Source organism: Paramisgurnus dabryanus, chromosome 21, assembly GCF_030506205.2.
Source record: "Paramisgurnus dabryanus chromosome 21, PD_genome_1.1, whole genome shotgun sequence".
Lineage (NCBI taxonomy): Eukaryota > Metazoa > Chordata > Actinopteri > Cypriniformes > Cobitidae > Paramisgurnus > Paramisgurnus dabryanus.
In genome coordinates this window covers 7,388,043-7,402,009 of record NC_133357.1, presented here as the reverse complement: position 1 = coordinate 7,402,009, position 13,967 = coordinate 7,388,043, and the positions used below count along the sequence as shown (strand labels likewise).

The 13,967-nt window shown below is 38.0% G+C and overlaps 1 protein-coding gene across 2 annotated transcripts in view; it reads left to right on the top strand.

Moving 5' to 3' along the window:
• Positions 1 to 13,967, top strand: part of scube3 (signal peptide, CUB domain, EGF-like 3) — a 116,047-nt gene that overhangs the window by 30,762 nt on the left and 71,318 nt on the right. For both annotated transcript variants that reach the window (XM_065269122.2, XM_065269121.2), the window contains exon 3: positions 6,607 to 6,732. In XM_065269122.2, coding sequence (XP_065125194.1) covers positions 6,607 to 6,732 — 126 coding nt within the window. The remainder of the gene's footprint in view (positions 1 to 6,606; positions 6,733 to 13,967) is intronic.

Sequence of the window (13,967 nt, the reverse complement as noted above, 5' to 3'; positions counted from 1 at the left end):
TCATGATGCTATTTTAAGGGCGCATGCTTGACCATAATGTATAGCGTGCACAACGCGCACACACTTTGCTTATCTAATCTACACAGAAGCAACAGTTATTTTTGCAAATCATAAATTGTTACAATAAAAAATATTAACACATGAGATAAGGGAAGTCATTGTGGTGAGCATTGTGGTGATCGTTTTTATTTATTGTGTGGCTGCGTTAAAAAATTCTCATGCAAATAACGATTAAAATATTTTCATAAGTTTGTTGTGTGGCTGTATTACGTTTATTTTATGTAAATAATAATTAAAATGTTTTATAAGAAACCTTAATGTATGTGAACTTGATTTGTAAGAGTACTTTGGGGTTGGACTGCTTGCATTTCTTGGCTTTCAGCGTTCAGGTCCTGTGTAGAGGCAGATCCACGTCCCGTTACACGGCGTGCCCGATTTATGCAAGCTTGGGATTCCCCCGTCTCCTGACATTATTGTAGCGCTTGCGGCGCAACGTCCTGGGGATGCCAGCTGATGAGACAATTGTGGCTATTTCCTCTCACGCCTGTTTAACCTACGCTGATTTGGGCGGGTTTCTCTCATCCCCATACAAAACAACTTCTCTGTCTTTGACTGCTCTTACAAGAACGTCGGTCTCCTCAGCTGTAAACCGCTCCTGGCGTGCGCCTGGTAAATTCGTCATAATAATAGCAACCCACCATGGAACTTGCGCCTTTGCATTTAAAGGGAATGTTGGATAGCGTTCTGATTGGTTTATTTGACGTTTCGCCCAAACCACACCTATGAACCTACTTCAGACCAACCCCTTATTGATTTGCGCCTGGTGCAAGAGTTATTTCTTCCGCCGGGAAAATAGCAACAGCCCCCAAGATCCGCCCACAAAGTCACTTGCGCTTTGCGCTTCGCACTTGCGTTTCAGATCGTTAAAATAGGGCCCATGATGTTTGGGAGGGTCACAAGAAAAATTCTCCTAGCTCATTCAAAAACAACCTAAAGCATATTCAGTTATCAGCCATGACTGGAACTTTAAATGGGAATGGCTTCTATGATCAGATGAAACTAAAAAATGAGCTTTTTAGCAGCAAACACTCAAGATGGGGAAAAACAGAGAAAAAAAGTAGCCCATGTGTACAATGAAATATACGGTGTATGTATCTTTAATGTTGTGGGCCTATATTTTTGCTGGAGGTCCTGGACATCTTGTTAAGATACATGGCATACATGGCATGGATTATATCAAAAACCAACAGATAAAAAGTCAGTAAAAGACTTTCTCTGTTAGAAATCGTATAATGGGCCATGTTTGGATCTTCCAACGGCAAAATAACCCAAACACAAAGCTCAAAAACAACACAGAAATGGGTCACTGACCTTAAAACCAAGCTTCTGCCATGACAATCCCAGTCTCCTGACCTGAACCCTAAAGAAAATGAGTGAGATGAACTGAAGAGGAGAAGCTGAAAATCTTTAGGGTCTGGAGTGATTCTGGATGAAGGAAGTCTCTGATCTCTTGTCAGGTGTTTTCTAACCTCATCAGGCATTATACGAGGAAATTTAGACCTGTAAAGATTTAGACCAGAGAAAAACATTTATTTCATAATGATATTTCCCCCATTTTAAATTCCTATTACCCAGTGAAAGGATACTTTTTTGTGATGTTTTTTAATAAAAGATCAAAAAGATTAACAATGCAGATGAATTTTCACAACCTTATTTGATCATATTTACCAAGGGTGCCAATATTCTTGGGCAGGACTGTAAAATACTGAAAATGGAGCATTTACATAACATTAAAAAGTCTTGCATGTGCGAAATATGTTTAATGTAAAATTCCATTACATGTACAAAATACCAATAGATAAAAAAGTCAAAACATGACTTGCTCTGCCAGAAATCTTATAATGGGTTGTGGATAAAACTTGTATTAAGAAATTGGTTCAAAGCAAACATCATCAAAATTAACCAAAATTGGGTCAATGAGCACAAAATCGAGAAAATGACTGAAGAGAAGAGAGCAGCTACATATGAAGGGTCTGGAGAAATAATCTAAGATCACCTGCCATGAATTCTTCAACCTCATCAGACATTATAATACAAGACTCTGATCTGTTACCCTTGCAAATGGAGGTAGCAAAAAGGATTAAATGAAGAATATTTTTCAAATATTTTTTATTAATGAAACATTATATTTTTGTTTTATTAAACCTCAAAAGGAGTAACACTGTAGATCAGTGGTCTCCAACATGGTGACGGCACAGAGTCTGTGAGTTGCCCGCCAAAGCACATTCTATTAATAGACTCTATTTTAATTATTTATTTATTTATTACATATTTTTTATATTAGCTTGCCTTCTTTTATGTATGTTGATATTTTATGTATGTTGTAAAGGAATAAGATCATTCTGTATGTGTTGTCTCTCTCATCTTCAGTTCTTTGGCTTTATCGTCAGTCTTACCTAAGGGAAAGGAAATACAGTTTCAAATGCTGATCAAAAAAGATGACTTAATTTTTCCCTTGAGACCAGAAATCAGGCATGAAATATCTTACACATGTTACTTTATGAAATGATAAGGACTAATTACAGACAGTGACCTCCATAAGATGAACTCGTGTCTGTTCTCAAACCAGCACAAAAACTATTGAAGCTACTAACTAAACCCTAAAGTCTTTGCATTATGACTAGCTTGTAGTTTGGCAGGCTTCAGTTTCATAGTAGCGCAATCCCCGACTGTTAGTACAAAAAAATTATTGCACGATGATATTGCCATATCTGATACGATTTCATTCACTTGATTTTGTTTTCTTGTGGACGTTCGCCTCGGGGAAGTTTTTAAAGCTCGGTTGCATTTGGAGAGGTGAAAGTTTCTTTTGGACAGGCTCGGTCAATATGATCCTCTGTGGATACAAACACTTTAAGCCCAGGCGGAGAAGCGGAGAGTTCAGGAATGTTTTTGCTTTGTTAAAACGACGCTATCGACTGAACCGGGATCAGTGAGTAAAGCCTTTGATATGGCATGGAAACAGAAATGTGTGGAGGGGAGATATGAGAATCGCTGGTAAAATATACTCCACCACGTGCTGAATTTCAGCATACACAAACCGGCGAGCGCTTTTAAAGATCGGACTGTAATCCTCTGAAAGCTATTGCAAAACCCTCCTTAGCTATTAGCTACAAATAACGTGGTTTCTGAATAAATAACAGTCCTTATCCTTGAAAAAGCAGTACTGCCATATTGAGGAGAACAGCTTAACTAGGATATGTTGTGTTTGGGATACTAGTGTTGTTTTAACCACCTTAACCGGGACAGTTTACTGAAGTGGTGCTGTTTAACTAAGAGTGCGTAGGGTTGCCCAATATTGAAGAAAAATGTGATATTCAATAACTTGCTTGATAACGCATTGTCATATTGCATATCCTATATCGCATTAAAGGTGCAATGTGTAGATTTTAGCAGTATATCTTAACAGAAATGCAATATGATATACATAACTATATTATCAGTAATGTATAAAGACCTTACATAATGAACCATTATGTTTTTATTACCTTAGAATGGGCCATTTTTATCTGCATACACCGCGGGACATGGAAGTCGCCATTTTGTGCCGCCATGTTTCTACAGTAGCCCTAAATTGACACACTGTTGCGTTTTTTTCACTGCATTGTCACAAATGAAAACATGATGTTTGTCCTGTGGTGGCTACCGTAGATTTACTATGCGTTTCGAAAAGGAGGGTTTAGCTGTGGAGTGAACTGCTGGTTGCAATTCGCAACTTTACCACTAGATGCCACTAAAATCTACATACTGCACCTTTAATTTAATAAAATCTAATTGAAATCATTCAACTTGAAAACTACATAAATAACAAACATTTCATTCGACACATATGTGCTCTTTGCATGGACCTAAAACGTTGACTACACAGTACATAATAATAATAATAATAAAAATGAATTTTATTTATGGGCACCTTTCTCAACACTCAAGGTCACCTACATAACGTTCTGAAGTTTTGAAACTATTGTAATATGCAAATTTGTGGCATTCCAATAATTCCTATATATTGTGCTGCCGTAGACTGCAGTGTTTTTTGTACATAAAGGTTTGGATAAACATATGACATGGTAGTTTTTAACGTAGATTATACATTTATACATTTTTAACCAGTGGTCTCAAACTCCCACAGAAAGATATTTATGTATTTAGTTTCATATTCGTTTGATTATTGATGTAAATGTTTAAGGGCTGTTCACAGTATGAAAAACGCATGTTAACACGTGTCAAGGCGCTTTTTTTTCATTCCAAAGCGCTCGGGAGGGCAGCGTCTGTCATTGCTAACAGAATGGGTGTTCAGATTTGAACTGCTCATCTGCACCTCACGTCAATCATGTCATTGGCGGATTTCCTCTCTTCCGACAATCCTAGCTATGTCCAGATTATCTTGATGGTTCTTCAGATTATTTTATCAGATTTTCCCTTGGTGTGAGGTGCGTAAAAAGTGTCCGAACCTGATTAGAAGAACGTCAGAGTCTTATGAACTTATCGGGAATCGTAAATATTAAACATGTTTGATCAGAAATCCTGATGTGTGGGGGGTACCCTGAGGACGCTCTGGAGATTATCATGTGAAACGAAACAATATCCAATCAGAAAGCGAGATGATAGAAGACGGGAAAAGTCATGACTCATGGTCGAGTACAAAGTGAAGTTGATGTGGACAGCAAAGATGGAGGATCGGCTTGTTGATATCATTAATTTCTTCCTGCATTTTGTCCGCCATGCTTATGAAGTCTCGCGAGATTTCCTGTGTTCACAGTCGAAACTCTGATAAAAAAAACTGTTTGTGTGTGGTGTGCCGTCTTTCAGATGTCATGGCACACCACACACACTATAGGAGCAAAACGGTTAAGGCTTAATCCCATTTCTCTGTCTTACCCATACCCCTTAGTTTTGCACGTTCACATGAGAGTAAGGCCCAATTGGGATAGCCCTTACTCTCACATGAATGTGCAAATCTAAGGGGTAAGGGGTAGGACAGAGAAATGGGATTGGGCCTAAATCTACGATTTTTTATCCTCATGTTTATGATCTATCACATCTTTTGGCGTGTATCCAGCATTACTAAAAGAGGAAAGATAAGGAGAAACGTGCAAAAGATAAAAGTATGTATGCAGCTCACTCATCTCAATACGAGTATATAATGAAGTATATTTAATATATCAATATGTTTTTTATATTGGAACATAATCAAGTCAATACTGTGATTAAAAAAATTCCAAATTAAAAAACTCCCAAGCCAGTTTGAGACTCCTGGTTAAGTCTCTGCATTAATATGAGCAAATAGTTACAGGATATTATTTATAAATTTAATTTACAACAATTTTACATTAAGTATGTCACACTGCCAGATACTGTTTGACATGTCAGCCTCCCGTAAACCAACAAATGTGGAAATGTTCTCTCTAAATCAGTTTCTGTCCCAGCAGGACTTTCTTTTCCTTGTATTGACTTTTCTAAATTAAATTTTTGTGCTGTTCAGTCTGCCTATACATCATGAACTCCCTCATCCCACTCTCTTAGTATTGACTATTTTTCTCAAGCATGAAACAAAGAGTTTATATTCCACATGAGCATGAATGTTCACAATTTCAGCATGACACTAATAACCCACGATCCACAAACCATGATTATGAATCGCGCTAAATGCTTTGTTTGCTGCCCGTAGCTCAAATCGAGCAGCCCGTTGCCCATAAATCACTCGCCTTCACAAGAAGACACAACAGCAGGTGCTTGTGAAAATTGCTTGTGATGGGATGGAGCGAAACTAAAATTGCCTCAATAAAAATAGAAAAAGCTGAGCGAAAAGACTGGAAGTACAAAAAGCATTCAGGAATAAAGAGGAATAAAGAAGTGCACGTACTGAAGGACCGGAGTCACTCACTGAGCCCAGACGACTACAAAGTGGAGCAGAAGAGTCTGGGTAATTAAACCTCAATTGGGCGTCAAATGAGAGGGGATACCCCCCCCCACTCCCAAAGCAACACAGCCATCCACTTTTCTCTCTGGCTTTGGGATGTTTATTCAGCTGGGCTTTCTATACAAACGTATGGTATAATTCACCATAATCACTTTTACTGCCACACAGAAGCACATATTGAGCAAAATAAATTAATTAAAAAGAAATTAATGGCGTCTGAGCAGATGCGTATGACAGATTGTGGGATTTAATTCTGTTATGCGTAATGCAACTATTTTGTACATTTTGTATAGATTTGTTTTTCTCTCAAGTCCACTTAGTCAAAGTTTCTGACAGCAGAAATTATAATCATTATCCCCATCTCTCTCTCTCTCTTTCTCTCTCTAAACCTCAGGCCTAAAGCACTTACTCCATATGCATGACTCAAGCAAACTTGTTTAGGTAGAGGACGTTACTTACTGTATAGGCAAAAAGTCACAAATGAGGTCTTGTCCATATCCTGTAAATTGTTTATGAATAACAAGTTGTTTCTCCAAGACAGCATTTTAGGAGTGTTATTGTAGACGCCTTAAAAATCATTTGAGTTCTTCAGTTTGGTGACGTTCATTTGCTCATCTCTCCTCCAGATATCGACGAGTGTGCCAGTGAATATAATGGAGGCTGCGTTCACGAATGCATCAACATACCTGGCAACTACAGATGCACGTGTTATGATGGCTTCCGCTTGGCCCACGACGGACACAACTGCTTGGGTAAATGCAATCACTTTTAAATTAAAATCATGGGAATTTTGGAAACTTTCAATGGAAATCATGGGTCATGGCACATAGATAAAGACAAATCAGATGTTAAATGGGACATTTCACAAGATGTTTTTAAGATGTCACATAAATCTTTGGTGTCCCCAGAGTACATATGTGAAGTTTTAGCTCAAAATATCATATAGATAATAAATTACTGTATAACATTTTAAAATTGTCACTTTGTATGTTTGTGCAAAGTGTGTTATTTTGGGTGTGTCTTTAAAATGCAAATGAGCTGATCTCACTCTGTACTAAATGGCAGTGCCGTGGTTGGATAGTGCAGATTGAGGGGTGGTATTATCCCCTTCTGACATCACCAGGGGAGCCAAATTTCAATGACCTACTTTATATTTTCACATGCTTGCAGAGAATGGCTTACCAAAGCTAAGTTACTGGGTTGATCTTATTCACATTTTCTAGGTTGATAAAAGCACTGGGGACCCAATTATAGCACTTAAAGGCGCAAAAGAGGATGTTTTTCGTCGACTGAGAATCCAAAAACGGTTACTGAGTTTTTTTAAATGAGCGCATGCGTAAGAACAGCCTCCCTCCTTCACAGCTCATTTCTAGGGAACGCCTTCCAAAACTCGTGCACGAATATTTGAACACGAGTGTTTTTTTACCACCGGCATATGCTGTGTCGCGTCAGTGGATTCATTATGTGAAATGATTTGATAATAAAGAAATAAGACGTTAAAACGTTAGATCAGTCGACGCTAATCCCATTTCAACTAGCATGTAGCAGACTGGTCACTGCCTTACAACTACAGTACAGGAACAACATCAATATACTTGAATAACAGTACAACAATAATTATTCCCCAAAGAAAGAATAATCACTGTTACCTGTCGGGAAGAATTTCTCTGACGTCTCTCACAAGGATCGTAATGGCAGTGATTGACAAGCCAGAGGGCCAATCGCTGATGCGATGACCGCATGAGCAATTGGCTGATGTTTTTAAGGCCCTATCTTGTGCACAGATGACGTATATTAATATTATTACTTTCAGTGCACCTAATAAATAGTCTTTTATCATTTAGTAAAGACAGTTTCAAGTAATATTGCAAAAATGTATAAAACAAACATCCTCTTTTGCACCTTTAAACATGAAAAAAGTCTGATTTTCATTATATGTCTCCTCTTATAAAAAATCCTGATAATTTACTCATCCCTATGTCATCCAAGATGTTTGTCTTTTTTTGTTAAGTGGAGAAGAATTAAATTTTTTTGAGGAAAACATTCCAGGATTTTTTCCATATAGTGGACTTTAGTGGACCTCAACTGTTTACAGTTTCAATGCAGCTTCAAAGGTCTCTAAACAATCCCAACTGAGGCATAAGGGTCTTATCTAGCGAAACCATCATCATTTTAGGCAAGAAAAATAATAATATGTACTTAAACCACAATTTTTAGTTTTGCACTATAGCCGCGTGATTCGCCTGCGCAACCTCATGTATAACATAATTACGTCGAAAGGTCATGCGTTACATAGGTGAAATGCACATTTGTGGACCATTTAAACAGTAAACTGACACAAAGACATTAATTCGTATCATTCCACAAACAACAACGTCTGAACAGTCGTTTTCTCTACACTTGTAAACACTGGAGCAGTAGTTTCGCATAAGTCATGTGTGAATTTTAAACATGATTATGTAATACGTAAGGTCGCGCTGGCACCTCACATGGCTAGTGCAAGACAATAAGTTGTGGTTTAAAAGTACTTTTTTGGCAAAAATAACAATCGTTTGCTAGAAAAGAGCCTTATGCCTCAGTTGGGATTGTTTAGAGCCCTATGAAGCTGCATTAAAACTGTAAACTGTTGAGGTCCACTAAAGTCCACTATATGGAGAAAAATCCTGGAATTTGTTCCTCAAAACATTTCATTTCTTTGTTGCGTTTTTACAGTGGGTATAACCAGCAGATGTCCTCAACTCGTCGCGTTTGCATAACTCTAAACAGTGAATTTAGTAGTTTGTGTAATTTAATATCTTACCTTTTGGCGTAGTTAATGTAGTAGAATAAAAGCATTACTTTGTCAGTTTCACAGCAACTGCATCAGCGCTGGATCCTGAGGTAATTTTATGTTATAAACCTCAGCATGAGCTTCTCCACCGTGTCATCTGTCTTTAAAAATGTGCGTGCACTTAAAGTTCAAATGGATTTTATTGACTGTCAATAGTTTATCGTTCATCGGTTGGTAAAAAACATTGTTCATTGTAACTTTATTGTTATAGTTGTGGTGTGAACTCCAATTACTCTTCAATGGAAAACGGTAAACGTGTCTTTTAACCGTGCAGGTTTAATGACACCTGGATGAGTAAATGATGACTGAATGAAGTGTTCAGTTTTGTTTTGGTCTTTGGTATGTCTCCGATCAGCTTGGAGAAATTCCTCAGTCTGTAACGTGTCACCACAAATCTTCATCCTCTCAGGACTTCAGCCTACACAAGACAAACAAACAAAAGCTTTGTGGATATGAGCATGGGTGCCGGAGCTGAATTTGTAATCGCTGATATTTAGGCATCTAATGAAACTCCGACCGAAAGCACTGTCCAAATGAACCGGCTTGTGCGGTTAACCAATAAGAGAGAGAGAAATCTGTAAGAATTTGTTACTGACTGCTTCTGTGGCATTAATTGCATTTTCAGACTTTGTGAGCTCACATTTTTGATATTTGGTGGCTCGTATGCTCAGGCGTTCCAGTTCAGTTAAATCAATCTAAGGGGATTGTCAAAGCGAGCCGCTGTGTGTATGTGTGTGCGTGTGTTTGTGTGTGATTTACATCGGGTTACGGTTCTATACTGACCCCAGCTCTTTAACTCAAAACAGATGTTTGCTTAAGTCCAACAATCAGACGGATGAAGATGTGAATTCGCTGCTCCTCGCTGCGTTTCTGCGGGTTATGTGTGCTTAACTGTGTAATTGAACCCTGACGTTTCAACCTTTCGGAGACGTAAAGGTCCTGCCTGCAGTTCTTTGAAAGACGTTTTCAAATAATGAGGTTTTCTCTTGCAGGTTTCTTGCTCCCTGGAGAATCCTTTCTCTGTTTGGTTCTTTAAGACGTGTTTTGATAAAGTAGCCACACCTCAAAAATGATTAATTATTCATAATAATCTCATTTTTACATGTTTGTTCATATTGCAAAACAGATGTTAACTTACCTTGACTTTTAAAGAGCACCTATTACATTGTTAAAAACAATGTTATATTGTGTATTTGGTGTAATACAGTGTGTTTGCGTGGTTCATGGTTAAAAAAACACATTGTTGCTCCATAAATACCTCTCTGAAACGCTATGAAGCTCATTGATTTGAAAAGCGCAGTGTCCTCCGATTGGCCAGCTTACCAGAACGTTGTGATTGGCATGAATACCTTTGCTGTCAGCCGGAAATGTGCCGCTCCTCACCATGTTTTGAAGATTCGCTCACAATGCAATGCTGACAAGAGTTAATATGGTCTTTTCCACCTTATCAATACGAGCCAAATCTGTCCAAAAAATGCAGATGACCAAGCTGATCGATCAACTTTACCAGCGCGGCTTGAGCAGAATGTAATGACCTTTTCCATTGCATAGTACCCCATGGTTTGGTTCGGGTCAGCTTACTTTTGGGGGCTTTTCCACTGGGTGCAGTTGGTAGTACACAATACTTTTTTTAGTACCACCTCGGTTGGGGTTCCAAGCTGATACCAAAACGTGACGCTAAAACACAGCGCTTTGGTAGGTGTGATACTTCAGCTGTGAGCCTGTTGGTTGCTGTGGTAATGTCCCGCCCCTCCATCACTGTGATTGGACGTCCGTGTGAGAACTGACATTGACGAGCGGAGCTTTTCACCCAAAGTTTAATATTTTTCAACTTTGGAGCTGACGCCGAGCGCCGGTTTTCAGAACGGAAGAAAGCCGCTAGCTGCTGGCTTATTTGAAAAACGCTGAGCTTCCATTGGAAACAATTGAAAACATGCGCCGGCCCGGGCAAAAAAGCTTTGGTGTGCACGCCCCCTAACAGCGGCATCGATATGATGTAAAAGATTAGCTTTACCTTCATGCTAGGTTGCGCTGTCTTTAGTAAACATGTCATCTGCGCTTTGCTGTAAGTTCCCAAACTCCCTTTTAGCCATGAAAACATCCACAGATTGAGAATCAAGAGCACCATATTGTACCAGAGTTTGTACCTTTTGCATATCGTAATACACACCAAAGGAAAACTAAAATTGTGAATCGGATAATAGGTGCTCTTTAAGTGACGTACAGTGCATTCAAATGTGTTTTGTTTAGAAATCTTTGCACTGCAAATGCAATGCTCTACCAACTGATCTACATGAAGAGTAACCAATAACTAAAAATAATATAAAACTGAAATAATCCAAAATGATTTATATTCTAGTTGAATGAATCCAGATTCATCACACACCTACAAACACTTTGTTCCGACTCATCTAGCGGCGGTCGCATGTTTTAGCGTGGATCATTTGCCGTGCTGTATGGATGAGCTGTACTCATGTATGCAGGGCTGTAATTATCTATATCTGCTGTCCTGTGCGTGCGTGTTATCTTTCATACACCCTTCACTTGCTCTTTTGTAACGCTGTGTTCTGTTCTTCACAAATGAACGCTCTGCAAAACCCAACAGTTGACCTGAGGGTGAAATAAACAACCAACTTCTCCAATATCTTTATGTTCTTTCTTTCTGAGGTTTTCAAAGAGAAATGAAATCATTTTTTTATGCTTTTTTAACTGTCTAGATTAATTGACATATGTGGAAGCAAAACATTGTGAAGAAACTTTAGCAGTAAACACTTTTGGGATTGCTTGGAGTTAACCTATTTTTTTTAAAATCTGTGACCGCATTAATTTACAGAATGGTGTAGATATTCATTATCTTTATTTGTTTAGGTCTGGAGCAGGGGTGTAAGGTATAAAGAGTACAGGATGTGTAGCTGTTTGTGTAAATGAGGAGCAGAAACACCTCAGCATGAAGTTGTTATGAGCTCTTGTTTCTGTTTCTGGGTGTTAATGACTGCTAATAAGATCTCTTGGGATTCATTTTCTCAAAGACTGTAATTCAGGGATAATTTAAAAGAAAGTTCAGTCATTATTTGTTTCAAACCTACATGACATTTAGAACGGTTTGTCTTATAGTTTCTACAAATTATAACGTTATAGTCAAGTAATTGGATAGAAAATGTGTTTTTTTTTCGATGTATGTCTTGCAATAATTCTCATGTCTTGTGCTCAGGTTTGTTATTACACCTTTGGTCTTTATAAAACATTAACAGATTAGGGACCAGCGCAAACCTTCTTTCGACGTTAAAGGCGGAGTCCATGATGTTTGAAAGCCAATGTTGATATTTGAAATCACCCATACAAACACGCCCCTACCCCAATAGAATCTGGACCTTCTGTTGATAGACCCGCCCCACCCATACGCAACCCGGCATTTGATTTGATTTGATTGGCTATAAGTGTGTTTTGGTAGTCGGCCCATTTCCTTCTCCAAACCGTTTTTCAAACATCGTGGACTCCGCCTTTAAGAAAGTACTGTCAGGATTTACTAAAGACGCGCAGTGAAGAATTAGTATAAAAGGTGTGGACATAGTTATAATATTTATAAGGCTATTTTAAAGAAATTTAAAGTTAATATTTAAAATGGAACAAATATTTCTTCAAATATGCACACTTTGAGTAAAAAAGCCCCAAATGAACATTCAGTGCTTTCATGACAACCATGCAAGAGGATTTTTCTCAACGACAGCGACTGTGGGTCATACTTAAAAATTAAATACAAATTCATAACTCCTGACAAAAATGAAGACATTACTGTCACTATAGGATTTTCTGAATAAAATAAAGGTCAAAAACTGAATCTTTAGTCTTAACGCTTTTAAATGCCGTATAGTTTTTTGAGGTTAGTACATTTAAACTAACAGTAACTTTGAATTAATGTAAATAAAGAACTCTTTAGGATGCCAGCGTCCTCGTGCAGGTTAACAGGGTTGGGTGCTTGTAAAACTGTGGCATTAAATGCGATGTGGTCAAAGTTTTGGGTGCACCTAACTTTTGTTCTGGTGCACCCAAGAAAAAAAGTTAGGCGCACTAGTGCAACCAGTGAAAAAAAGTCTCGAGCCCTGTTTAATGCCCAAACATGTCTTAAAGGTGCCAAAGAATGTATTAAAAAAATCTGTAAATGTTTTCTTTGATATCAACATAGAAGGTTTGTAGCTTTATTAAGTGCAAAAATGATCCAGAGTCAGTTTTACATTTACATTTGCAACCCTGTGGTTTGCCTTTAGAATGAAATGGTCTGCTATTATCTTATTTGAAAGGGTCATGAATAGTAATTTTGTGCTCTGCTCTGATTGGCTGTTTCTCAGAGCAGCTCCTTCAGTAGCTCTGTGTGTGTAAACAGATCTTATGTTTCATCTGTATCAGATGAAGAGACAGATTTTGAGGAATAATCAATTGTTTGGAGATAATGTTAATGTATGTTTCTGAGTGGTAGGTTTGTGTTACTAGTAGCACTTCAGCCTAAACGCTAGCATATAGCATTAACTAGCATATAGTGCTTCCTCAGCAGTCACAAGTTTAGTTTAGCATTATAACAACATTGTAATTAAATTAAAGTGTAATTTAATGTTGGGGCGTGCATCTTGACTGACTTTCCAGTGGTCTTTTGCATGCACAAGGTTTACATTAAAAGAAGAAAATCATCATGTTTAAGGCTCACGATATTATTACCATGTACAGAACTCTTATTATTCATCTATGTTGAGGTAAATGCAGTTTTACATTCTAGTGCACCTGTAAATTGCATTGGGCAAAATGGAAATGAAATGTGCCTTCAACATTTTTCTTTAGGCAAAATATTTTCCCTATCTTTTTTAGAAGTGTGCTCTTATGCTAATTTGCCCTGTTTAGTAAATATTCCCCTAAATGGTTTGCAGATTAATCACTCATAAATACAGTTGGGAGTAGCTACAGCATGATCAGGTGCTTGTAAAAGCAGCGTTTTCCATTATTCCTCATTATTTCCCAATTTATTCAGCCTGACCAGCATTATTCATCTTTTGTAGATAATTTTATCCGTTCCCGTTTTTGCTTCAAAACATGCAGTGCGTTTAGGAAATCGAACCCATGACCTTACTGTCGCTAGCACCATGCTTGAGCTAAAAGGGAGTGAAGGTT